The sequence below is a fragment of the Trachypithecus francoisi genome, unplaced genomic scaffold, assembly GCF_009764315.1.
Source record: "Trachypithecus francoisi isolate TF-2019V2 unplaced genomic scaffold, Tfra_2.0 Lachesis_group12, whole genome shotgun sequence".
Classification (NCBI taxonomy): Eukaryota; Metazoa; Chordata; class Mammalia; order Primates; family Cercopithecidae; genus Trachypithecus; species Trachypithecus francoisi.
In genome coordinates, this window is record NW_022681457.1 from 96,164,707 (window position 1) to 96,192,032 (window position 27,326).

At 47.8% G+C, this 27,326-nt stretch overlaps 1 protein-coding gene across 2 annotated transcripts; it reads right to left on the reverse strand.

Moving 5' to 3' along the window:
• Positions 1-234: 234 nt before the first annotated feature.
• TRNAU1AP (tRNA selenocysteine 1 associated protein 1) lies at positions 235-26,686 on the reverse strand. 2 transcript variants are annotated; one of them, XM_033227489.1, is made up of 9 exons: positions 26,455-26,683; positions 25,857-25,954; positions 17,791-17,890; positions 16,813-16,865; positions 14,498-14,629; positions 13,209-13,328; positions 9,471-9,633; positions 8,565-8,598; positions 235-518 (listed from the first exon to the last, which is right to left on the reverse strand). In XM_033227489.1, exons 1-9 carry the CDS (start codon positions 26,479-26,481, stop codon positions 382-384), a joined length of 864 nt encoding a protein of 287 aa, XP_033083380.1. In that variant the 5' UTR covers positions 26,482-26,683; the 3' UTR covers positions 235-381. The 2 variants fall into 2 exon arrangements, with proteins under 2 accessions (XP_033083380.1, XP_033083381.1); XM_033227490.1 differs by lacking the exons at positions 235-518; positions 8,565-8,598 and adding an exon at positions 8,904-9,088 and having other exon boundaries at positions 9,415-9,633; positions 26,455-26,686.
• Positions 26,687-27,326: the final 640 nt, after the last annotated feature.

The window sequence follows — 27,326 nt, forward strand, 5'->3', positions numbered from 1 at the left end:
TGATTTACATACCTGAGAAACTTGATTTACATAACTGAGAAACCCGTAACCCAGCCTTTAGTGTGTGGATCATCCCAAGCTGCTCATCCCAGTTTTGGGTAACCCCAAACTGTCCTGTGTCCAGGAGTGGATAACTGCCTGGACAAAGGATTCCTGTGAAGGAAAGCAATTTGAACTTTGTTTAAAAGTTGTTCCCGTGGTCTTCAAACTCAAACGGTCAAATGAATGCAGCAGTGTTGTAGAAATACTCATGATCTCCAGAAACAGTCATTAAAATCTTACAAATCATATTTCCAAAAAGGTTTCACATTTCTTTTTTTTTTTTTAAAGGAGTCTCTAATCTCCCTCACATAGTGCAGCCTGGCTAGTCCTTTGGCCTGGCTACATCATGGCAGGGATCTCTGAAGACACTGTGTCCAGGGGCTGCCAGTGACAGTCCATCAGAGCGTCATACAGCTCCTCACTCTGTTCCATGAACTCTTTGTTGGCCTCAGTCACATCCAGCTGTGGCATGGGGTCTGGAAAGAAAGCAAGGATGGGGTCAGGGAAGTCTAGGGACAGCTGCAAGGGATATGGTTCAGTTCCCTTCTCCCAGAACTCTGATCTATGGTAAGGGCCCTGTCCTGCCAGTTTCTTTTAGGAAGTGAAACCACTGCCTTGCAGGGTTCTGGGGAAAATGAAAATAGGATAACATATTTAGAGGATGGAAAAATGGCAGCTGTTAGCCTACATCTATTTTTTTTTTTGAGGCGGAGTCTCGCTCTGTCGCCCGGACTGGAGTGCAGTGGCCGGATCTCAGCTCACTGCAAGCTCCGCCTCCCGGGTTTACGCCATTCTCCTGCCTCAGCCTCCCGAGGAGCTGGGACTACAGGCGCCCGCCACCTCGCCCGGCTAGTTTTTGTATTTTTTTTTTTAGTAGAGACGGGGTTTCACCGTGTTAGCCAGGATGGTCTCGATCTCCTGACCTCGTGATCCGCCCGTCTCGGCCTCCCAAAGTGCTGGGATTACAGGCTTAAGCCACCGCGCCCGGCCAGCCTACATCTATTAAAAGCTACACGTGTGTCTCTAGCCATCATGTATCCTAGATATTCTAGAAGTCTGCTCCTCACTTCAAATATGGGTTTAGAAGGTCTGATCAAAGTTATCAAGTCCAGAGCATCATCATCTCGGCCGGGCACAATGGCTCACGCCTGTAATCCCAGCACTTTGGGAGGCCGAGGCAGGCGGATCACAAGGTCAAGAGATCGAGGCCATCCTGGCCAACATGGTGAAACCCCGTCTCTATTAAAAATATAAAAATTAGCTGGGCGTGGTGGCAGGCACCTGTAGTCCCAGCTACTTGGGAGGCTGAGGCAGAAGAATTGCTTGAACCCAAGAGGCAGAGGTTGCAGTGAGCTGAGATCATGCCATTGCACTCCAGCCTGGGAGACAGAGCAAGATGCTGTCTCAAAAACAAAAACAAAATACTCCATCTCAAAAAAAAAAGAAAAAATTAGCTGGGCATGGTGACCTCTGTCTCTAGTGCCAGCTACTAGGGAGGCTGAGGCAGGAGGATCACTTAAACCTAGGAGGTTGAGCTGGGCACTGTGGCTCATGCCTGTAATCCTAGCACTTTGGGAGGCCAAGGTGGGCGGACCACCTGAGGTCGGAAGTTCAAGACCAGCCTGACCAACATAGAAACCCCATCTTTATGGGGTTAGAAAAATAGAAATAGAAAATTGGCATGGTGGCGCATGCCAGCTACTCGGGAGGCTGAGGCAGAAGAATCGCTTGAACCCAGGAGGTGGAGGTTGCAGTGAGCTGACATCGCACCACTGCACTCCAGCCTGGGCAACAAGAGTCAGACTCCGTCTCAAAAAAAAAAAATCGTTTAAGATTTAAGCTCCAAGCATTTATAGAGGCTCCAGACAGCAACTGTAAAAAGGCAGACCATCTCCCGCCTGGTGACTACACTCAGTGCAGGTAACAGCTTACGGGAACAGATCAGTGAAGGGCTTAGTCAAGGGCAGGCATTTGTGTGTGGCTCAAGTCGATGGGTACACAAACAAGAAAGCATTCTGCCTCACTCTGAAGACAGAGCCTGGAAGACAGCCTATTGAAGCCAAGGGGTAGATGAAGAAGGGTAACAATCCAGTCTGTGCCCTCCTGACCGGGCAGTTATTAGGTTCAATGGGAGTCTTTAATAATGCAGTGGTAGAGCATAAAGTCCAGGGAGAGAGTGGACTGCAGAGATTCTAAGCGCCCCTCCACTTCCTGCTGCTATGTTGCACTCTGCAACTATGTTGAGCTTTTTGTTTTTGTATTTTTGGGGGGATGCAGCGTTGCTCTGTCGCCCAGGCATGTGCAGCCTTGTAAACACTGCTCACTGCAGTCTCAACCTCTCAACTCCCGGGGCTCAAGGGATCCTGCCACCTCAGCCTCCTGAATAGCTGGGACTACAGGTGTGTGCTACCATGCCAGGTAATTTTTTGTACTTTTTGTAGAGATGGGGTCTCACTGTGTTGCCCAGGCTGGTCTCGAACTCTGGGGCTCAAGAGATCCTCCTGCCTCAGATTCCCAAAGCTATGTTGATCTTGAGTAAGAACTAACTTCTTTATGTCAGCTTTCTAGTCTACAAGACCAGGATAACTGTGGTATTTACTTCTAGATTGTTCTGAAGATTAAATGACAATATATGTGAAGTACTTAGAACAGTGACTTGCACATAAAGCCTCAATATCTATTAGCTACTATTACTGATAACTGTTTTTGACTCAGTATTATTTTCTGTCTAATGGGAACTGGAATGGCATGTATCCATCCTGATAGCTGAGAGGTAGCAGTGCATGGCATAAAATACATTGGCTATATAGGCCAGGCATGGTGGCTCATGCCTGTAATCCCAGTACTTTGGGAGGCCGAGGCGGGTGGATCACTTGAGGTCAGGAGTTCAAGACCAGCCTGACCAACATGGTGAAACTCTGTCTCTACTAAAAATACAAAATTACCTGGGCATGGTGGCACACGCCTATAATCCCAGCTACTTGGGAGGCTGAGGCAAGAGAATTTCTTGAACCCAGGAGGCAGAGATTGCAGCGAGCTGAGATTGTGCCATTGCACTCCAGCCTGGGCAACAAGGACAAAACTCTGTCTCAAAAAAAAAAAAAAAAAAGGGTCTGGCACGATGGTTCACACCTGTAATCCCAGCACTGGGAGGCAGAGGTGGGTGGATCACAAGGTCAAAAGATCGAGACCATCCTGGCCAACATGGTGAAACCCCGTCTCTACTAAAAATACAAAAATTGGCCGGGCGCGGTGGCTCAAGCCTGTAATCCCAGCACTTTGGGAGGCCGAGACGGGCGGATCACGAGGTCAGGAGATCGAGACCATCCTGGCTAACATGGTGAAACCCCGTCTCTACTAAAAATACAAAAAACTAGCCGGGCGAGGTGGCGGGCGCCTGTAGTCCCAGCTACTCGGGAGGCTGAGGCAGGAGAATGGCGTGAACCCGGGAGGCGGAGCTTGCAGTGAGCCGAGGTTGCGCCACTGCACTCCAGTCTGGGCGACAGAGCGAGACTCCGCCTCAAAAAAAAAAAAATACAAAAATTAGTTGGGCGTGGTGGCACGCACCTGTAGTCCCAGCAATTCAGGAGGATGAGGCAGGGGAATCACCTGAACCTGTGAGGTGGAGGTTGCAGTGGGTCGAGATTATGCCACTACTCTCCAGCCTGGTGACACAGCGAGACTGCATCTCAAGAAAAAGAAAAAAAAAAGGATGAAAAAGAGATTGGAAAATTCTAAGGACTTATATATGGATATTATAATGAGGCTACTTATCTCTAGAAAGAAGGCAGTGTCTCCCAGGGGCAAACAACTAGAGACTTGAGTATAAAAAGACCGGACTGTCCCTCAGCAGATCACTTGGGCTTTCCGGGCCACTAGTTCCCCATCTGTGAAGTGGAGCTCCTATGTCCTTCCCAGCCCACCCCACAAGGTCACTACAGTTGGCATCACATGAGAGGACACAAGAAAGTGCTTTAGAACTAGACAAGCTTGTTCACGGACTAAAAGGGACCTGTTTCCTTTAACGAACATTTTCTTGACAGAAAACATTTTCCCTATAACTTTCTCTTGAAGAATAATCCTCAAAATAGATTTCAAACTTTGAGTCTTTTTGTACCTCAAAAAAACTTTTAACTAGGCGCAGTGGCCCATGCCTATAATCCCAGCACTTTGGAAGGCCGAGGTGGGCAGATCACTTGAAATCAGGAGTTCAAGACCAGCCTGGGCAACATGGTGAAACCCTGCCTCTACAAAAAAATAGAAAAAAATAGCCAGGCATGGTGGGGCACAACTGTAATTACAGCTCACTGAAGCCTCAACCTCCTGGGCTCAAGCAATCCTCCTGCCTCAGCCTCCCCCAAGTAGCTGGAACCACAGGCGTGTGCCACCATGCTTGGCTTTCAGTTTTACTTTCCTTTTTCTTCTGTGAAACTCAGCGAAAATTATAAATACTTGGCTGGGCAGGTGGCTCATGCCTGTAATCAAAGCAATTTGGGAGGCAGGAGGATCACCTGAGGTCAGGAGTTCAAGACCAGCCTGGCCAACATGTTGAAACCCCATCTCTACTAAAAATACAAAAATTAGACAGGTGTGGTGGTGCATGCCTGTAATCCCAGCTACTCAGGAGACTGAGGCAGGAGAATCACTTCAACCTGGGAGGTGGAGGTTGCAGTGAGCTGAGATTGGAGACTGTACCACTGTACTCCAGCCTGGGTGACAGAGCAAGACTCTGTCTCCCCCCAAAAAAGAGATGGGATCTCGCTATGTTGCCCAGGCTGGTCTCAAAGTTCTAGGCTTAAGCCATCCTCCGACCCACTTTGGCATTCCAAAGACCTTACAGGCTTTAGCCACTGTGCCTAGCCAGTAAACAATTTTTTTTGTTTGTTTGTTTTGAGACAGAGTTTCACTCTTGTCACCCAGGCTGGAGTGCAATGGAGCATTCGTGGCTCACTGAAACCCCCACCTCCCGGGTTCAAGCGAGTCTCCTGCTTCATCCTCCCAAGGAGCTGGAATTACAGGCATAAGCCACCATGCCTGGCTAATTTTTTTTTTTTTTCAGACAGAGTCTCACTTTGTTGCCCAGGCTGGAGTGCGGTGGCACGATCTCTGCTCAAAGCAAGCTCAGCCTCCCAGGTTCATGCCATTCTCCTGCCTCAGCCTCCTGAGTAGCTGGGACTATAGGCACCCGCCATCATGCCAGGCTAATTTTATGTATTTTTAGTAGAGATGGGGTTTCACCGTGTTAGCCAGGATGGTCTCGATCTCCTGACCTTGTGATCCACCCACCTTGGCCTCCCAAAACGGTGGGATTACAGGCGTGAGCCACATTGCCCGGCCATGCCTGGCTAATTTTGTATTCTTAATAGAGACTGGGTTTCACAGTGTTAGCCAGGGTGGTCTCAAACTCCTGACTTCAGGTGATTTGCCCACTTCAACTTCCCAAAGTGCTGGAATTATAGGCATGAGCCACTGTACTTGGCCCAATAAATTTTTTTTTTTTGTAGAGATGGAGTCTCGCTCTGTCACCAGGCTGGAGTGCAGTAACACCATCTCAGCTCACTGCAACCTCCGCCTCCTGGGTTCAAGCAATTCCCCTGCCTCAGCCTCCTGAGTAGCTGGGACTACAGCTGTGCATGCACCACCACGCCCAGCTAATTTTTGTGTGTGTATGTGTGTGTGTGTGTGTATATATATATATTTTGAGACGGAGTCTTGCTCTATCGCCTAGGCTGGAGTACAGTGGTACGATCTCGACTCACTGCAACTTCCACCTCACGGGTTCAAGCAATTCTTCTGCATCAGCCTCCCGAGGAGCTGGGATTATAGGTGCGCAACACCACGGCTGGCTAATTTTTTTTTTTTTCTTTTTTTTTTTTGAGACGGAGTCTCTCTTTTTTTTGAGACAGAGTCTCGTTCTGTCGCCCAGGCTGGAGTGCAGTGGCCGGATCTCAGCTCACTGCAAGCTCCGCCTCCCGGGTTTACGCCATTCTCCTGCCTCAGCCTCCCAAGCAGCTGGGACTACAGGCGCCCGCCACCTCACCCGGCTAGTTTTTTGTATTTTTTTTTAGTAGAGACGAGGTTTCACGGTGTTAGCCAGGATGGTCTCGATCTCCTGACCTCGTAATCCGCCCGTCTCAGCCTCCCAAAGTGCTGGGATTACAGGCTTGAGCCACCGTGCCCGGCACGGCTGGCTAATTTTTGTACTTTTAGTAGGGACAGAATTTCACCATGTTGGCCAGGCTGGTCTAGAACTCCTGACCTTAGGTGATCTGCCTGCTGCAGCTTCCCAAAGTGCTGGGAGTACAGGGGTGAGCCACCGTGCCTGGCAATTTTTGTATTTTTAGTAGAGATGGGGTTTCACCATGTTGGCCAGGATGATCTCGATCTCTTGACCTCATGATCCACCCTCCTTGACCTCCCAAAGTGCTGGGATTACAGGGGTGAGCCACCGCAAAAGGCCTAAATTTTTTTCTGAGATGGAGTCTCACTCTGTCACCCAGGCTGGAGTGCAGTGGTGCGATCTCGGCTCACTGTAAGCTCCACCTCCTGGATTCACGCCATTCTCCTGCCTCAGCCTCCCAAGTAGCTGGGACTACAGGCACCCACCACCACGCCTGGTTAATTTTTTTTATTTTTAGTAGAGACGTTTAGGGTTAGATAGGATGGTCTCGATCTCCTGACCTCGTGATCCGCCCACCTCGGCCTCCCAAAGTGCTGGGATTACAGGTGTGAGCCATTGCACCCGGCCTGGGCCTAAATATTTTTAATTAAAAAATTAATAGGGCTGGGTGCAGTGGCTAACGCCTGTAATCCCAACACTTTGGGAGGCCGAGATGGGTGGATCACGAGGTCAGGAGTTCGAGACCATCCTGGCTTAACACAGTGAAACCCCGTCTCTACTAAAAATACAAAATATTATCTGGGCGTGGTGGCGGGCGCCTGTAGTCCCACCTACTTGGGAGGCTGAGGCAGGAGAATGGTGTGAACCCAGGAGGCGGAGCTTGCAGTGAGTTGAGATTGCGCCACTACACTCCAGCCTGGGTGACAGTGCGAAGACCCCAACTCAAAAAAAAAAAAAAAAAAAAATTAATAATGGGCTGGGGGCAGTGGCTCATGCCTGTAATCCCAGCACTTTGGGAGGCCGAGGCAGGCAGATCACAAGGTCAAGAGTTTGAGACCAGCCTGGCCAAGATGGTGAAACTCTGTCTCTACTAAGAATACAAAAATTAGCTGGGCAGGCCGGGCGCGGTGGCTCAAGCCTGTAATCCCAGCACTTTGGGAGGCCGAGACGGGCGGATCACGAGGTCAGGAGATCGAGACCACCCTGGCTAACACTGTGAAACCCCGTCTCTACTAAAAAAAAAAATACAAAACATTAGCCGGGCGAGATGGCGGGCGCCTGTAGTCCCAGCTACTCGGGAGGCTGAGGCGAGAGAATGGCGTAAACCCGGGAGGCGGAGCTTGCAGTGAGCTGAGATCCGGCCACTGCACTCCAGCCTGGGCGACAGAGTGAGACTCCGTCTCAAAAAAAAAAAAAAAAAATTAGCTGGGCATGGTGGCATACGACTGAAATCCCAGCTCCTTGGAAGGCTGAGGCAGGAGAATCACCTGAACCCGGGAGGCAGAGGTTGCAGTGAGCCAAGATCGCGCCACTGCACTCCAGCCTGGGTGACAGAGCAAGACTCTGTCTTAAAAAAAAATAAAGAAAGAAAAAATTAATAATGGCTATTACTATGTTGCAGGATATGAGGAGATTTTCAATTTCATTATACTTTACTATATTTTCCAAATTTTCCATGCTAACTATGACTTAAAAATCAGGAAAATATGTCATTTAAAATATACTAAAAAACAGAAAAAAAAAAATAAAAGAATAAAAGAGTTTTACAAACAGTCAAATAAATAAAAGGTAACAGTATTATCGGCCAGGTGCAGTGGCTTACGCTTGCAATCCCAGCACTTTGGGAGGCTGAGGTGAGCGGATCACCTAAGGTCGAGAGTTTGAGACTGGCCAAGCCAACATGGAGAAACTCCATCTCTACTAAAACTACAAAAAAATTAGCCAGGCATGGTGGTGCATGCCAGTAATCCCAGCTACTTAGGAGGCTGAGGCAGGAGAATCGCTTGAACCTGGGAGGTGGAGGTTGCGGTGGGCTGAGATCGCGCCATTGCACTCCAGCCTGGGCAACAAGAGCGAAACTCCATCTCAAAAAAAAGAAAAAAAAAAGGTAATAACATTATCGTTAGAAGCCCACATAGTACCAGGATAGAATGCCACATGTCAAGGGGGTGATGGGCTCTCCTGGAGCTGCCTGTCCCAGGCTCTCTGGGATCTACACTCACACCTCTAGGTAACACTCGACACATCTTACCATAATTACATATTCATCTGGCTCTCTAACCAGAATGTAAGTTCTTCCAGAGCAGAATTTATCTTGACTTCCCTCTAGCTGAGAGCACAGTGCCAGCCAGAGCAGTCACCTGATAATGGCTGACAGAGTAAGGAACGCATGAACCCTTACCTTCCAATGCATCATCTCCAACTTCTTCATATGTCTGCAAGAGACCAGAGATGTGGGTTAGGGGGATGGTGAAATCCTGGTCCAGGACCACAATGGCTTATTTATTTTATTTTATTTTTATTTTTTTGAGGTGGAGTCTAGCTCTGTCGCCCAGACTGGAGTGCAGTGCAGTGGTGTGATCTTGGCTGACTGCAACATCTGCATCCCAGTGGCTAATGATTCTCCTGCCTCCGCCTCCTGAGTAGCTGGGATTATGGGCCCCTGCCACTATGCTCAGCTAATTTTTGTATTTTTGGTAGAGACAGGGTGTCACCATGTTGGGCAGGCTGGTTTTGAACTCCTGACCTCAGGTGATCCACCTGCTGCAGCCTCTCAAAGTGCTACTAGGATTACAGGTGTAAGCCACTATGCCCGACCCACAATGGCTTATTTTAACAAGAGGAACTGGACTGCTTCAACTTTCCCTATTTTTCTGAAGCCCAAGCCCGTGTCCTGTCCTTACCAATCCCATCTTAGAGAATCACCTGTTTCTGGCCGGGCGCGGTGGCTCAAGCCTGTAATCCCAGCACTTTGGGAGGCCGAGACGGGCGGATCATGAGGTCAGGAGATCGAGACCATCCTGGCTAACACAGTGAAACCCCGTCTCTACTAAAAAAATACAAAAAACTAGCCAGACGAGGTGGCGGGCGCCTGTAGTCCCAGCTACTGGGGAGGCTGAGGCAGGAGAATGGTGTGAACCCAGGAGGCGGAGTTCGCAGTGTGCTGAGATCCGGCCACTGCACTCCAGCCTGGGTGACAGAGCAAGACTCTGCCTCAAAAAAAAAAAAAAAAAAAAAAAAGAGAGAATCACCTGTTTCTAGAGGAGAAACACAACCCAAGGGGACCAGTCTTGTCAATCATGGTTACCTGCATGGTGCTCTGCGTATAGCCATACTGGGGGTAACTGTAGCTGTAGCTGCCTGTGTTCTGGTCATAGCCCCACTGAGCATAGTAGTTCTGGTACTGCTGATAATACTGGTTGTAGCTGTAACTGTACATCTGACTATATTCCACTGGCTTTACACGGCTCCTTAAATGAAGACAGAAACAAAAATAAACGTAAGCAAACATTTCCATAACACTGCCTATGTGGCCAGAGACTATTTTAAGTGCTTTATACTGATTAACTTTTTTTTTTTTTTTTTTGAGACAGAGTCTTGCTCTGTTGCCCAGGCTGGAGTGCAGTCGCGTGATCTCGGCTCACTGCAACCTCTGCTTCCCGTGTTCAAGCGATTCTCCTGCCTCAGCCTCCTGAGTAGCTGGGATTACAGGTGTGTGCCACCATACCTGGCTAATTTTCTATATTTTTAGTAGAGACAGGGTTTCACCATGTTAGCCAGGCTGGTCTCGATCTCCTGACCTCGTGATCTGTCCTCCTCAGCCTCCCAAAGTGCTGGGAGCCTGGCTACCAATTAACACTTTTAATCCTAAAAACAACCATATGCAATAAGTGTATCAATATTCCTATTTTACAGATGAGGAAACTGAGGAATAGAGAGGTTAAGTAATTCATCCAAAGTCACACAGCTAATATGAGAGTATGGCTCCAGGGACCATGCTTGTAATACAGGAGGTTTTAATGGATAGGTTTGTCTCTCTTACCAAACTTTATCAGGACTGGCAAAAGGATATCCTGTTTAAAAAAAAAAAGGGCTGGGCGCGGTGGCTCATGCCTGTAATCCCAACACTTTGGAAGGAGGAGGCAGGTGGATCACCTGAGGTCAGGAGTTCAAGACCAGCCTGAACAACATGGTAAAACCCCATCTCTACTAAAAATACAAAAAATTAGCTGAGTGTGGTGGCACGCCTGTAATCCCAGCTACTTGTGAGGCTGAGGCAGGAGAATCACTTGAACCTGGGAGACAGAGGTTGCACTGAGCCTAGACTGTGCCACTGGACTCCAGTCTGCGCAATAAAAGTGAAACTGTTTCAAAAAAAAAAAAGAAAAGAAAAGAAATGATGGACTGATGTGGTAGCTCACGCCTGTAATCCCAGACACTTGGAAGGCTAAGGCAGGAGAATCGCTTGATCCTGGGAGGCCCAGCTAATTTTTGTACTTTTAGTAGAGACGGGGTTTCACCATGTTGGTCAGGGTGGTCTTGAACTCCTGGCCTCAAGTGATCCACCCAAGTCAGCCTTCCAAAGTGCTGGATTACAGGCGTGAGCAACGGCGCTCCTTTTATTTTTATTATTTATTTATTTATTTATTTTTGAAACGGAGTGTCACTCTGTCGCCCAGGCTAGAGTGCAGTGGAGTGATCTCGGTTCACTGCAAGCTCCTCCTCCTGGGTTCACACCATTCTCCTGCCTCAGCCTCCTGAGCAGCTGGGACTACAGGAGCCCACCACCACGCCCGGCTAGTTTTTTTGTGTATATTTTTAGTAGAGATGGGGTTTCACCACGTTAGCCAGGCTGGTCTCGATCTCCTGACCTCGTGATCTGTCTTCCTCAGCCTCCCAAAGTGCTGGGAGCCTGGCTACCAATTAACACTTTTAATCCTAAAAACAACCATATGCAATAAGTGTATCAATATTCCTATTTTACAGATGAGGAAACTGAGGAATAGAGAGGAATAGACATGTTGTCCATGTCTCCTGACCTCATGATCCGCCCGCCTCAGCCTCCCAAAGTGCTGGATTACAGGCGTGAGCCACCACACCTGGCCTTTTATTTTGCTTTTTTTAGAGACAGGGTCTCACTCTGTTGCTTGGGCTGGAGTGCAGTGGAGTGATCATAGCTCACTGTGACCTTGAACTCCTAGGCTCAATCAATTCTCCCACTTCAGCCACCAGAGCAGCTGGGACTACAGGAGCACACCGCACAGCTAATTTAATGTTTTTATATAGTAATTTACAACAAATAACATTTTTGGGGGAAGTCACTAAGCCTGATCTTCAATGTATTAAACACAGTTAAATCATAAAGAACCCCTAAATCATTGCTTTAAAAAACATGGCCATTTGGCTGCACACAGTGGCTCACGCCTGTATTCCTAGCACTTTGGGAGGCTCGGGTGAGCAGGTAGCTCGGACTACAGGTGCCTGCCACCATACCCAGCTAATTTTTTGCATTTTTAGTAGAGATGGGGTTTCACTGTGTTAGCCAGGATGGTCTCGATCTCCTGACCTCATGATCCGCCCAGCTTGGCCTCCCAAAGTGCTGGGATTACAGGCGTGAGCCACCACACCCAGCTAATTCAACTACTCTTAGGGTAGAGTTTGGTTCAGCGTTTCTCAGCCCTGGATCTATTGACATGGAGGGGTGGGAGGCTGTCCTATGAATTGCAGGATGTTTAACAGCATCCTTGGCCGATACCCACTAGGTGCCATTATGAGTACATCCTTGGTTGTGATAACCAAAAATGTCTCCAGATGTTGTCAATGTCCCCTGGGAGGCAAAATCACTCCAGCTGAGAATCATTAATTTGGCTAAAGGATAAAAGATCTGGCTGGGCACAGTGGCTTACACCTGCAATCCCAATACTTTGGGAGACCAAGGTGGGCAGATTACTTGAGCCCAGGAATTTGAGACCAGCCTGGGCAACAAAGCAAGACCCTATCTCTACAAAAAATACAAAAATTTGCCAAGCATGGTGGTGTGCACCTATAGTACCAGATAATCAGAGGGCTGAGATGGGAGGATCACCTGAGCCTGGGGAGGTCGAGGCTGCAGTGAGCCATGATCTCCAGCCTGGGTGACTTTGAGGCCCTGTCTCAGGGAAAAAACAAACAAAAAATCCTACTCAGAGAAAAGTTCGGAGTTTTAAGGGAAAAAGATTTTCTACCTAGCATGACAGGTATAATAGTGAAGTATATAATGTTCTATAGAGTGTCTGGAATATTTTTCTTTTTTATTTGAGACGGAGTCTTGCTCTGTCGCCCAGGCTAGAGTGCACTGACGCCATCTCGGCTCACTGCAACCTCCGCCAGCCAGGTTCAAGCGATTCTCCTGCCTCAGCCTCCTGAATCGTTGGGACTACAGGCTTGCACCACCATGCCCGGCTAATTTTTGTATTTTTAGTAGAGATGAGGTTTTGCCATGTTGGCCAGGCTGGTCTCGAACTCCTGACCTCAGGTGATCTGCCCACCTCAGCCTCCCAAAGTGCTGGGGTTACAGGTGTGAGCCACTGCGCCTGGCCGAGTGTCTGGAATACTAATTCTTATCCATTCCCACAGCATGGAACACTCACAAGAGGCTTGCAGTTTCATTAATATAAATAAGGCTAAAACCAGAAGTGATTTTTTCCCCTTTGCTCAAATATTATTAATTCTATGAATAAGTTCCCAACAGTGGGACTCCTGGGCAAAGAGCAAGGACATCAGGTATGGACAGCCAAACAGCTTTTCCAATGCTGTCACCAGTATGTCTGAATGCATCAGCCTTTCCAAATCATACTCTATCCCCAACTATAAGTTTCTGCAGGAGTGGGGCTAGTTCAACTCCAGCACCCACGGCCCGGCAAACAGCAGGCATTCAGTACTTGTGACTTGAATTGAACCCCCATCAGCCTCCCATCCAGCGTATGGATGCCTTGATTCTCAGCAAACAAAAGAGGAGTGTCTGGCGGGGAGTCTAGAGTCTCTCTACCTTCCCTGCAGGACTCACGCTTTAGGGATTGCCACGCTCAGCCGCACAGGCTTAGACCCCAGTCCCACTGCTCCCTGGCACTCCGTCAGGGCTCGCTTCTGCTCCAGTTCATCTGTGAATTTCACAAAACCATAACCCCTGCATGAAAAAAATAAACAATTTAGATCACAAATGTGATGAAAGTCCAAGAATGGACACATGAAAAAGAAGTAAAGATAAGAAGGTGGGCAGGAATGTAGAAAGGAAAAGAGGCTGAGGAGAGAGTCCATTAAACTAGAGGAAGAAAGGAGAGTCCCATCAACGGGTGGGTGTCCACATAGTGTCAAGATTCAAGTACAGACGATTCCAAGATCTACAGGAACTCCCACATTCAGTTCACCACCCTCCTTGCCACCTTCACCCCTGGGGAACATTCCCAAACAGGAGCTTCCCTGACACCCTGCTGGAAAGTAGCTAATAGAAGAAAATTCAGCAAATATTTACAGTCTGCCCTCTATGCCAGGCACTGCGCTAGACACAGGATACAGCAGTCACAGAAAGACAACGTTCCTGCTCTCCTGAGCTCTCATTCTAGCAGGGGGGTAAATCAATGCAAGCTAACATTTAATAAATATGTATTGTACTAGCACTGTGCTGAGCATTTTCTTCTTTTTTTGAGATGGAGTTTTGCTCAGGTTTCCCAGGCTGGAGTGCAGAGGCATAACCTTGGCTCATTGTAACCTCTGCCTTTCAGGTTCAAGCAATTATCCTACCTCAGCCTCCCAACTAGCTGGGACTACAGGCACACACCGCTACACCTGGCTCATTTTTTGTATTTTAATAGAGACGGCGTTTCACCGTGTTGCCCAGGTTGGTCTCAAACTCCTAAGCTCATGCAATCCGCCCACCTCAGCCTCTCAAAGTGTTAGGATTACAGGCATAAGCCACCACGCCCAGCCTGAAGTGGAACACTTCTAACTACACTGAAAGGCTCAGTAACAATAACAAGCAAAACAGCAAACACCTATAAAGCATTTCAAATGTTGACTTATTTATATTATATCCTTTAATCCTTACATCAACCCTACCAGCAGCTGTTATTAATCAGTTCCATTTTATAGATGGGACTGTAAGGGTCACGGAGCCTCAATTCTACCATACTGGCATTCTCCCTCACCAGTATTGGAACTGGGATTTGAACCAGGCAGTTTGGCTCCAAAGCTTGTGGTCTTAACCGCCGTGCTGCACGGCCTTTCTAAAACATCTCTACTCAGGAGAGAAATGCTGAAACGAACACAGTCAAGCATCAGTAACAGGTAAGGCCTTACTTAGACACGCCTGTCTGGTCCAAAACCACCTTGCCTCCCCGACAGGAGGGGTAGACTTTGACGAAGAATTCATACAGCATGCCATCATCCACGTCTGGGGTCAGGTCCCCCACAAAGAGGGAATACTCAGGGCTGAGGAGAGAGAACAAGAAGATTTAGAGGCAAAGACCAAAACCTCTGCTCTGAAGAGCTCTTTTGCATATTCCAGGTAAACCTCTCCCAGGCCCCTTAAGGAACACATTTGATAGGTCTACAGAACCAGGTCCTACTTTGTTTCATTAGAGCAGTTCTGGCAGAAGAGTTATAGAAAGAGTCCCTGCCCCAAATCCCTCACCCACTCCACAGAACTTGTCTGACTTCAAGTATTACGTGAGTGCAACCGCCGCGTCCAGCTGACCTTTGTTATTACCTTATTTCAATTATCTTATTTCAAGTATGATACATATTCCTTATACAGTAAGAATACACAAGGCCGGGCGCGGCAGCTGATGCCTGTAATCCCAGCACTTTGGGAGACCGAGGCAGGTAGATCATAAGGTCAGGAGTTCAAAATCAGCCTGGCCAAGATGGTGAAACCCCATCTCTACTAAAAATACAAAAATTAGCTGGGCACAGTGGCAGGCGCCTGTAATCCCAGCTACTCGGGAGGCTGAGGCAGGAGAATTGCTTGAACCTGGGCGGCAGAGGTTGCAGTGAGCCAAGATTGTGCCACTGCACTCTAGCCTGGGCGACAGAGTGAGACTCCATCTCAAAAAAAAAAAAAAAAGAATACACGAAAGCACAGGCCAGGCGCAATGGCTCACGTCTGTAATCCCAGCACTTTGGGAGGCTGAGGTGGGCAGATCACAAGGTGAGGAGATCGAGACCATCCTGGCTAACACGGTGAAACCCTGTCTCTACTAAAAATACAAAAAATTTAGCCGGGCATGGTGGCGGGAGCCTGTAGTCCCAGTTACTCAGGAGGGTGAGGCAGGAGAATGGCGTGAACCCGGGAGGCAGAGCTTGCAGTAAGCCGAGATAGCGCCACTGCACTCCAGCCTGGGCGACAGAGCGAGACTACGTCTCTAAAAAAAAAAAAAAAAAAAATTAGCTGGGCGTGGTGGCGGGCACCTGTGGTCCCAGCTACTTGGGAGGCTGAGGCAGGAGAATGGCATGAACCTGGGGTGGGGAGTGTAGCTTGCAGTGAGCAGACGTCACGCCACTGCACTCCAGCCTGGGCAACAGAGCAAGACTCTGTCTCAAAAAAAAAAAAAGAATACACAAAAGCACAAAGAAAAACAAAATTGCTATAACCCAACCACTTGAAGGCACTCACGATAAATGCTTTGATATGTATACTTTTATCTTCTTTTCTTATGGCTTTTCTTCTAAAATGTTCATAAATACGATCCATCGTATTTTGTTTCTAGTATTTTTTTTCCCTTTCAACATATTGCCAACATCTTGACATGTCCGTATACTCCAACATGACTTGTTAGTGGATATACAGCATCCTAACTAATGACCATAATTTAATCACTTCCCTACTATTAGGTTATTTGGGTTTTCCCCAACTTTAGTCATTATATGCAATACTTCAATGAACACATCTGAGGCTAATCTTTGCACACATCCATGAATAAATCCTGAAAAGTTGAATTATAGGGTTAATGCATCTAAATGTTTTTTAAGCTTTTGGTACAGTTTTAATGCTTTCAAATGGCAACCTGAAATTCCAATCAATTTATGTTGCTGTAACAGGTCAATTCATTGGGTTTCTTTTTTGAGACAGGTTCTCACTCTGTTGCCCAGGCTGGAGTGCAGTGGCACGATCATGGCTCATGGTAGCCTTGATCATTGTAGCCCTCTCTGGGCTCACGTGATCCTCCTGCCTCAGCCTTCTGAGTAGCTGGGACTACAGGTGCATGCCACCATGCTCAGCTAATATTTGTATTTTCTTGTAGGGACGGAGTTTTGCCACATTGCCCAGGCTATTCTTGAACTCCCAGGCTCAGGCAATCAGCCTGTTTTGGCCTCCCAAAGCGCTGGGATTACAGGTATGAGCCACTGAACCTGGTTAACAGGGCAATTCTTATTGAATAAAACTTCAATACTGTGAGGAGTAGCAGGGTGGGAAGCCAGGGGTAGGGACCAAATACAGAAAAGCCAGGGCCTTGCATGAAGCACACCAGGAAGGTCCACCAGCAAGGAAGGGAGAAGGGCGTTGTCCTTCAGGAGGGGACCAAGTGCAGCCAAACCGGCTCCCCTCCTCCTATATGGCAGTGATGGGCACAGTGACACATCTTATGTCTGTCTAGACATGACTTTATACCTACCTGTTATCTGGTTGTTTCCCATAAGTGGCATAGTTCAGTTTAAAACGTTTTGCCTGGAAGTTTAAAAACAAAGAAACTAAAACAGAGAAAGGTGTTTCAAGAGTTGAACAATATTTGAAAAAAACTGAAATAAATTACCTTGGCCAAAATATCTCCCCCTCTCTAAGCCTCAGCTTTTTCTCCTGTATAAAATGAGGGGGTTGCACGGATGACCGCTAAGGGCACTGCCAGCTCCATGGTTCTATGAGCCCAGGTGTGCCAGCTGGTGCAGCTGTAAGCTAAGTAACTGTGGGAAGAGCAGAATGCAACTCTCTTGAAATGTGTCCTTACTGCTGCCAGCCTATCCTAGTTCCTCAATCAGGCAAGAGGTCTATAGTTTCAAGTTTTCTGTTATGGGAGGCAGCAATGCAGAATGGAAAGGCATGGATTTGGGAGGCAACCAATCTTCAGTCTGAATCTTGGCTCTGCCATTTACTACCTGTGTTGCCTTGGGCAAGTTATATCAATTCCCTGAGCTTCAGTTTCCTGGGCCTATAAAGATAACAATGCCTACTGTACAGGGTTGTTATAGGATTAAATAAAAAAAGTATACAGTAGAAGGCCGGGCACGGTGGCTCAAGCCTGTAATCCCAGCACTTTGGGAGGCCGAGACAGGCGGATCACGAGGTCAGGAGATCGAGACCATCCTGGCTAACACGGTGAAACCCCGTCTCTACTAAAAATTACAAAAAACTAGCCGGGCGAGGTGGCGGGCGCCTGTAGTCTCAGCTACTCAGGAGGCTGAGGCAGGAGAATGGCGTAAACCCGGGAGGCGGAGCTTGCAGTCAGCTGAGATCCGGCCACTGCACTCCAGCCTGGGCGACAGAGCGAGACTCCGTCTCAGAAAAAAAAAAAAAAAGTATACAGTAGAGATTCAATAGATGGTAGTAAGCAATGACAATAATAATGGCAACATCATCATTATCTAAATGTTCTTACAGGTGTGGCTCCTGGAAGGGGTTTCCCATTAATTTTATGCAAACACTTCTCAGCAGTGGCCAAATCTGCGAATTCTACAAAGCAGTAGCCAGCTGGGATCCTGGAAAAAAAGCAAACAGAGAAAGAAAATGGTTAAAGATAAAATGGCTCAAGATGAGGCCAGGCGCAATGGCTCACACCTATAATCCCAACAGTTTGGGAGGCCGAGGCAGGCAGATCACTCAAGGTCGGGAGTTCAAGACCAGCCTGGCCAACATGCTGAAACCCATCTCTGCTAAAAATACAAATTAGCTGGGCATGGTGGCGTATACCTGTAGTCCCAGTTTACTCAGGAGGCTGAGGCAGGAGAATTGCTGTAACCCTGGAGGTGGAGGTAGCAGTGAGCCGAGATCATGCCACACTGCTCCAGCCTGAGCAACAGGCTGGTTTGAGACTTGAAAAAAAAAAAAAAACTGGCTCAAGATGGGTCTTAGCCTTAAAGGGAGAAAGAAACGGTTTTTTTTGTTTGTTTGTTTTTTTGTTTGTTTGTTTGTTTTTTGGAGACGGAGTCTCGCTGTGTCGCCCAGGCTGGAGTGCAGTGGCCGGATCTCAGCTCACTGCAAGCTCCGCCTCCCGGGTTTACGCCATTCTCCTGCCTCAGCCTCCCGAGTAGCTGGGACTACAGGCGCCCGCCACCTTGCCCGGCTAGTTTTTGTATTTTTAGTAGAGACGGGGTTTCACCGTGTTAGCCAGGGTGGTCTCGATCTCCTGACCTAGTGATCCACCCGTCTCGGCCTCCCAAAGTGCTGGGATTACAGGCTTGAGCCACCGCGCCCGGCCAAGAAACGGTTTTCTAATCTGAGTCAACACTGTTTTTGTTCCCTGCCATACCCCAGCTCAGACCTAATTTACAAACGTGAATATAAGGATTGCCCATCTGGGCCAGTCCAAGATTCATTCATCTTTATTTATTTATTTATGAGACAGATAATCAGCTTGATCTCAGCTCACTATAACCTCAGCCTCTCAGGTTCAAGCAATTATCCTCATGAATACTTGAAATTACAGGTACCCAACACCATGCCTGGCTAATTTTTGTATTTTTAGTAGAGATGGGATTTTGTCATGTTGGCCAGGCTGATCTTGAACTCCTGACCTCAGGGGATCCACCCACTTCAGCCTCCCAAAGTGCTGGGATTACAGGCTTGAGCCAAGGCACCTGGCCCCAGACTCATTTAGTAAACATTTATTTATGCATTTTATCATGTGTGAATACTCTTGCCAAAATTGTATTATGCAATCCCATCAAGCCTTTAGATCTAATAACCAGTTTCCAGGAAATTTTAGGGACAGACTATGCAAAACACCACAAGTAAACAAATGAATCCAGAAAGTATGATCTTTTTTTTTTTTTTTCACTTCCTGAGACCGAGTTTCACTCTTGTTGCCCAGGCTGGAGTGCAATGACGCAATCTTGGCTCACCGTGACATCCGACTCCTGGGTTCAAGAGATTCTCCTGTCTCCACCTCCCGGGTTCAAGTGATTCTTCTGCCTCAGCCTCCCGAGTAGCTGGGATTACAGGCATGCACCACCACGCCCAGCTAATTTTGTATTTTTAGTAGAGGTGGGATTTCTCCATGTTGGTCAGGCTGGTATTGAACTCCCGACCTCACGTGATCCGCCCACCTCGGCCTCCCAAAGTTCTGGGATTACAGGCGTGAGACACCGCACTCGGCCTCGGAATGTAGCATCTTATAAAGACAACTAGCCTTACCTCCTTAAAAAGTTAAGCAGTATGAAGAAAGAAAGAGGTTGGCTTTTGTACATTAAAAGAGATTCAGAAGAACTAAATGCAATGCAGGTTCCTTGACTGAATTATAATTCACTAAAAAAATATTGTGAGGACAATTATAAAAATTTAAATGTAGACTTGCTATTATATGGTATTAGAGAATCACTGATAATTTTGTTAGTGTAATATAAGCATTGTGGTTACGTAAGAAAATGTCCAGTTTCTGGCAAGATCGCGGAGATACTTAGCAGTGAAGGGACACAATGCGCTCTCTCGCCCAGGCTGGAGTGTAGGGGCACAACATTGGCTCACGGCAACCTCCATCTCCTGGGTGCAGGCGATCCTCCTCCCTCAGCCTCCTGAGTAGCTGGGACTATAGGCACCCACCACCATGCCTGGCTAATTTTTGGATTTTCAGTAGAGATGGGGTTTTACCATGTTGGCCAGGATGGTCTTGAATTCCTGACCTCAGGTGATCCACAAACCTCGGCCTCCCAAAGCACTGGAATTGTACGCGTGAGCCACCATTCCCAGCCTGCAATTTACTTTCATATGGCTCAGGAAAAGAAATTATCAGGCAGGCGCGGTGGCTCATGCCTGTAATCTCAGCACTTTGGAAGGCTGAGGCAGGCGGATCACAAGGTCAGGAGATCAAGACCATCCTGGCTAACATGGTGAAACCTCATCAGTACTGAAAAATACAAAAAAAAAATTAGCCAGGCGTGGTGGTGGCACCTGTAGTCCCAGCTACTCATGAGGCTAAGGCAGGAGAATGGCGTGAACCCGGGAGGCGGAGCTTGCAGTGAGCCAGATCGCACCACTGCACTGCACTCCAGCCAGAGCGAGACTCCGTCTCCAAATTAAAAAAAAAAAAAGAAATTATCTAGCAAATATAGATAAATGTTTATTTTTTCTTTTATCTTTTTTTTTTTTTTGAGACAGAGTCTCAAAAAAACCCGATAGACTGTACCTAACCAGGGGGTGTCTGTGAGATTCTGAGCATTCTATCTTTGAAAGAGTCACTAAGAGATATAAGTAAGATAATATGACAACCGAAGAGATTTATACTGAAAAATGTCAAATTTTTCTTAACATCACCCTATAAAGCTATCACCAATAAAAAGATGAGCCTGGGCAAGATGGGAAAACACCACCTCTACAAAAAATACAAAAATTAGCTGGGTATGGGTGGAGTGCACCTGTAGTCCCAGCTACTTGCATGGGTGAGGCAGGAGAATTGCCTGAGCCCAGAAGGTTGAGGCTGTGGTTAGCCTTGTTCACACAACTGCACTCCAGCCTTGGCGACAAAGTGATACCTTGTAAAAACAAAACAAAACAAACAAACAAAAGAAAACCAAATCACATAGCTGGTATGTGCCAAAGTACAGAACTGAATTCAGGACAGTCTGACTATTTATTTAAGAGACAAGGTCAGGCCGGGCACAGTGGCTCACACCTGTAATCCCAGCACTTTGGGAGGCCGAGGCGGGCAGATCACAAGGTCAGAAGATTGAGACCATCCTGGCCAACATGGTGAAACCCCTCCTCTACTGAAAATACAAAAATTGGCCAGACTCGGTGGCTCACGCCTATAATCCCAGCACTTTGGGAGGCGGAGGCGGGCGGATTGACTGAGTTTAGGAGTTTGAGACCAACCTGGGCAACACGATGAAACCCCATCCCTACTAAAAATACAAAAAAAAAGTAGTCAGGCATGGTGCTATGTGCTGTAGTCCCAGCTACTTGGGAGCCTGAGGCAGGAGAATTGCTTGAACCCGGGAGGCAGAGGTTGCAGTGAGCCGAGATCGTACCACTGCACTCTAGCCTGGGTGACACAGCGAGACTGTGTCTCAAAAACAAAAAAAATACAAAAATTAGCTGGGTGTGATGGTGTGTGCCTGTAATCCCAGCTACTCAGGAGGCTGAGGCACAAGAGTCACTGGAACCCGGAGGCAGAGATTACAGTAAGCCGAGATCATGCCACTGCACTCCAGCCTGGCAACAGAGCAAGACTTCATCTCAAAAAATAAATAAATAAATGAATTAGCCAGGCAGGCCTGGCGCAGTGGCTCACGCATGTAATTCCAACACTTTGGGAGGCCAAGGCGGGTGGGTCACGAGGTCAGGAGTTCTGACCAACATGGTGAAAAAAAAAAAAATTAGCCAGGCATAGTGGCGCGTGCCTGTAATCCCAGCTACGCGGGAGGCTGAGGCAGGAGAACTGCTTGAATTTGGGGAGGCGGAGGTTGCAGTGAGCTGAAATCTTGCTACTACACTCCAGCCTGGGCGACAGAGCGAGACTCGTCTCAAAAGAAAAAAAAAAAAAGACAAAAATTAGGTGGGTGTTGGCCAGGCGCAGTGGCTCACGCCTGTAATCCCAGCACTTTGGGAGGCCAAGGAGGGCAGATCACAAGGTCAACAGATCAAGACTATCCTGGCCAATGCTGTGAAACCCCATCTCTACTAAAAACACAAAAATGAGCTGGGCGTGGTGGCGCGTGCCTGTAGTCCTAGCTACTCAGGAGGCTGAGGCAGGAGAATGGCTTGAACTCGAGAGGTGAAGATTGCAGTGAGCTGAGATTGCACCACTGCACTCCTGCCTGGTGACAGAGGGAGACTATCTCAAAATAAAACACCAAGATTAGAGAAAAGGATAAAAGACCCAAGGAAAATTAATATATAATATAGCCTGGGTGACAAGAGCAAAACTCCATCTCAAAGTAAAAAAAAACAAAAAACAAAAACCAAACATGTAAGAAACAAGAGTTCTAAATCTTATTTCAATAGAGTAAGGCTGGTCCCAGTGGCTCATGCCTGTAATTCAGCAATTTGGGAGGCCAAGGCAGACAGATCAACTGAGGTTAGGAGTTCGAGGCTAGCCTGGCCAACATGGCGTAAACCCCATCTACACTAAAAATAGAAAAAATTAGGCCAGGCGGCAGTGGCTCATGCCTGTAATCCCAGCACTTTGGGAGGCCGAGGCAGGCGGAGATCAGGAGATTGAGACCATCCTGGCTAACACGGTGAAATCCCATCTCTACTAAAAATACAAAAAATTAGCTGGATGTGGTGGCACACGCCTGTAGTCCCAGCTACTCAGGAGGCTAAGGCAGGAGAATCACTTGAACCTGGGAGGCAGAGGTTGCAGAGAGCTGAGATCGCACCACAGCACTCCTGCCTGGGTGACACAGCAAGACTCCGTCTCAAAAAAAAAAGAGCCGGGCGTGGTGGCAGGCACTTGTAATTCCCAGCTACTGGACAGTCTCAGACAGGAGAATGGCTTGAACCCAGGAGGCAGAGGTGGCAGTGAGCCAAGATTGTGCCACTGCACTCCAGCCTGGGCGACAGAGCGAGACTACGCCTCAGAAAAAAAAAAAAAAAAAAAAAAGATTAAAATGTGAGAATCTATGCCAGTGTTTTATTTATTTATTTATTTTTGTGACAAAGTCTCCCTGTGTTGCCCAGGCTAGAGCGCAGTGGCACGATCTCAGCTCACTGCAACCTCCGCCTCTTGGGTTCAAACGATTCTCCTGCCTCAGCCTCCCAAGTAGCTGGAACTACAGGTGTGTGTCACCATACCTGGCTAATTTTTGTATTTCTTTTAGTAGAGACGGGATTTCACCATGTTGTCCAGGCTGGTCTCAAATTTCTGACCTCAAGTGATCTGCCCGCTTCAGCCTCCCAAAGTGCTGGGATTACAGGTATGAGCCACCGTGCCCAGCCTATGCCAGTGTTTTAAAAAATAGAAAGTGTTACAGAGGGGGAGGGGGGAGGGATGGAATTGGGAGTTATACCTGATGTAAATGACGAGTTGATGGGTGCAGCACACCAACATGGCACAAGTATACATATGTAACAAACCTGCATGTTGTGCACATGTACCCTAGAACTTAAAAAGTATAATTAAAAAAAAATAATAATAATAATAAAAAAGAAAGTGTTACAAAATGAATTTTCATACCAGTAGCTGATTGTCTGGGGTTTTCTGCTTAGAAGAGCAAGAAGAGAAATATTTAGGTGGGCATGATTTACCAGTCAGAAAAATCTTTTCCTAGGTAATGGGGTTCTGAATACACAAAGTATCTTTCAAATGTCTCATCTCTACTTTTAAACCATTTGATGTTTTAGCAAGCCACATGTAGCAGAGTACCTAGAAAAGAGTGGCTGCTCTATAAACACTAACAAATGGATAATTCCCTAAGGAAAACTAAGACCTCAAAGAGAAAGAAGAAAATGGAGGCAATAGAGCACCACTATCTGAAAATATTGTGTATTTGGTTTTGTTTACTTATTTATTGTCTCATTCCCCACTAGAATGTAGTAAACTCCATCAGCAGGGGCTGTATCTGGATTATTTCAGCCAGGAATCTAGAACAGTAGCACATAGTAGTATCTCCGCAAACAATTTTTTTTTTTTGAGACGGAGTTTCGCTCTTATTGCCCAGACTGCAGTGCAATGGCGCGATCTCAGTTCACTGCAACCTCCGCCTCCCAGGTTCAAGCGATTCTCCTGCCTCAGCATCCCAAGTAGCTGGAATTACAGGCATGCATCACCACGCCCGGCTAATTTTTGTATTTTTAGTAGAGATGGGGTTTCTCCATGTTGGTCAGACTGGTCTCGAACTCCTGACTTCAGGTGATCTGCCCTCCTCGCCTCCCAAACTGCTGGGATTACAGGTGTGAGGCACCGCGCCCGGCCTCCACAATTTTTTAAATGAATGGCATAAGAGTTAAGGGCCCTCATGAGCTTTCAGGATAGACTCAAATTCAAGTCCTGACTTGTTATTTATTACTATTATTATTTTTTTTTTTTGAGACGGAGTTTCGCTCTTATTGCCCAGACTGCAGTGCAATGGCGCGATCTCAGTTCACTGCAACCTCCGCCTCCCAGGTTCAAGCGATTCTCCTGCCTCAGCATCCCAAGTAGCTGGAATTACAGGCATGCATCACCACGCCCGGCTAATTTTTGTATTTTTAGTAGAGATGGGGTTTCTCCATGTTGGTCAGACTGGTCTCGAACTCCTGACTTCAGGTGATCTGCCCTCCTCGCCTCCCAAACTGCTGGGATTACAGGTGTGAGGCACCGCGCCCGGCCTCCACAATTTTTTAATGAATGGCATAAGAGTTAAGGGCCCTCATGAGCTTTCAGGATAGACTCAAATTCAAGTCCTGACTTGTTATTTATTACTATTATTTTTTTTTTTTTTTGAGATGGAGTCTCGTTCTGTCACCCAGGCTGGAGTGCAGTGGCGCAGTCTCAGTTCACTACAAGCTCCACCTCCCGGGTTCAAGCGATTCTCCTGACTCAGCCTCCCAAGTAGCTGGGATTATAGGCACCTGCCACCATGCCTGGCTAACTTTTTGTATTTTTAGTAGAGACGGGGTTTCACCGTGTTAGCCAGGATGGTCTCGATCTCCTGACCTGGTGATCTGCCTGCCTCGGCTTCCCAAAGTGCTGGGATTACAGGTGTGAGCCACCGCGCCAGGCTTTATTGTAACTCTTAATTAAGCCTCTTCATAATAGTACGTACTTACCTCAGAAGTGTCTGAGGTTTTAAGAAGATAATAAATGTAAAGTGCTTATTACTCAGCAGATCGTAATCTGACTATACTTACTGAGCATATGCTATATGCCAGACACTGTCCTAATGATGAATGTGAATTAACTCATTTAATCCTCACCATAACTCTAGGAGATATGTGCTGTTATTATTTCCATTTTTATACTCAAAGCGAATGAGACAGAGCAGTTAAGTAACTTACCCAAGATCATACAGTAGACATAGTTTTCAAACCCAGTCTCGCTTGAGTCCTGCCTTTTGTTTTTTGTTTTTTTTTTGACAGTTTTCCTCTTCTTGCCCAGGCTGGAGTACAGTGGCACAATCTCGGCTCACTGCAACCTCCGCCTCCCTGCAACCTCCGCCTCCCTTGTTCAAGCGATTCTCATGCCTCAGCCTCCCCAGTACCTGGGATTACAGGTGCCTGCCACCATATCCAGCTAATTTTTGTATTTTTAGTAGAGACAGGGTTTCACCATGTTGGCCAGGCTGGTCTCAAACTCCTGACCTCGGCCTCCCAAAGTGCTGGGATTACGGTGTGACCCACCACGCCTGGCAAGCCCTGCCCTTAAGCTACATGCTATCTTTCCACTCATTAGGACCTCAAAATGTTAGCCGTTATAATGTTACAGTGACTATCACTAGGGTTAGTGAGAAGCCATGACTACGATGTTTACATTCTCATACATGACAGCTGCAACGAGATGTATTAAGAGAGACCTCAGATGAGACTTACCCAGTGAGGCGGTTTCGGATAATTTTGACGCTCATTACCGTCTCCCCCATGGTGGCAAAGGCTCTGGAGATGAAGTTCTCATCCATGTAGGGTTCCAGCTGCGTAAAAACAAGAGCGCAGCGGCTCAGGCTGGCAGCCGGGCTTCCCACTCCGGGTTCCAGAGCCCCTCTCCGTCAGCCCAGGGCTGGCTACGCGCCGCTGGGGGAGCGAGGGGCGAGGTTCGCCTCCGCTGAGCGGCCTGAACCCCAGCTCCTTTGGTTCAAGCTTGCCCCCCTTTAGGGAGCCTCCCCTTGGACCTAGAAACCCCACTCCTCCGGTCCTAGAACAGCGCGCCTCAGTCCTTCGATTCCTCCCATTCTATGTCCCCAAAGCACCACCTTTCCCTCCCACGAACCCAGGTGGGGCCCCAGGACCCCTAGCCTCACGGACTCAGCTTTTTCACTTAGATGCTGGAATCCGCTTCTGTGTCACCAAAAAGAACCCGGTCACACGTCTCCCCTTTTTGGGATCCCAAGTCCCCTCCTCCTCAGACACTTCCTCCCTCGCGAAACCAAGACGCTTCCTCGTCCTCAGAACCCGGACTACTACCCTCACTCACATCGCCCATCCACAGGCTGGCCGCCATGCCCGCGCACCCGGGTGGGGCTTTGCGGGAGGGGCTCTGCGGGTGGGGCTCAAAGGCCCGCGCGGGCGCCAATGCTGGCTGCAGAGACCGCTACAGAGCATGCGCCTCCGACGCCTTCTGCGCAGGCTCCAGAGCTCAGCGGCCAGGGTCCGGCCGGGTGTTCAGCTCCGAGTTTTTCCTGCAACCCGCTGAGCGCTGGGCTTCCGGATCGCGGTGGGCGGAGTTCAGGCTGGAATGGGGCGGGCCAGATACCACCTTGCCCAGGCGGCTGGTTTACCTGGGTTTATTTCTGACTTTATATATTTAGAAAACAAACAAAACCACACACACACAAACACACACACACATACACTCTCTTCTGACTCTATATAGAAAACAAAACCACACACACACATATAATTACAACATTAATATATGCTCGTTAGGGTCGGGCACGGTGGCTCACGACTGTAATCTCACCACTTTCGCGGGCGGATCACGAGGTCTAGAGATCGAGACTATCCTGGCCAAGAGGGGGAAACCCCGTCTCTACTAAAAGTACAAAAATTAGCGGGCGTGGTGGTGCGCGCTGGTAGTGGAAGCTACTCGGGAGACTGAGGCAGGAGAATCACTTAAACCCGGGGGGCGGGAGGTTGCAGTGAGCCGAGATCGTGCCATTGCACTCCAGCCTGGTGACAGAGCAAGAATTCGTCTCAAATATATATATATATATATACATATGCTCGTTACTTGGGTTTATTTCTGACTTTATATATTTAGAAAGCAAGGCCGGGCACGGTGGCTCACGCCTGTAATCCCAGCACTTTGGGAGGCCGAGACGGGCGGATCACGAGGTCAGGAGATTG

Bases quoted from the DNA above. Each gene is read 5' to 3' on its own strand.
- TRNAU1AP (XM_033227489.1), bottom strand. From the start codon at position 26,481: ATGGCGGCCAGCCTGTGGATGGGCGAT. The intron at 25,955-26,454 runs GTGAGTGAGGGT...GTTTTTACGCAG, and splicing joins CCAGCCTGTGGATGGGCGAT to CTGGAACCCTACATGGATGA. The intron at 17,891-25,856 runs GTAAGTCTCATC...CTTTTTTTCCAG, and splicing joins ATCCGAAACCGCCTCACTGG to GATCCCAGCTGGCTACTGCT.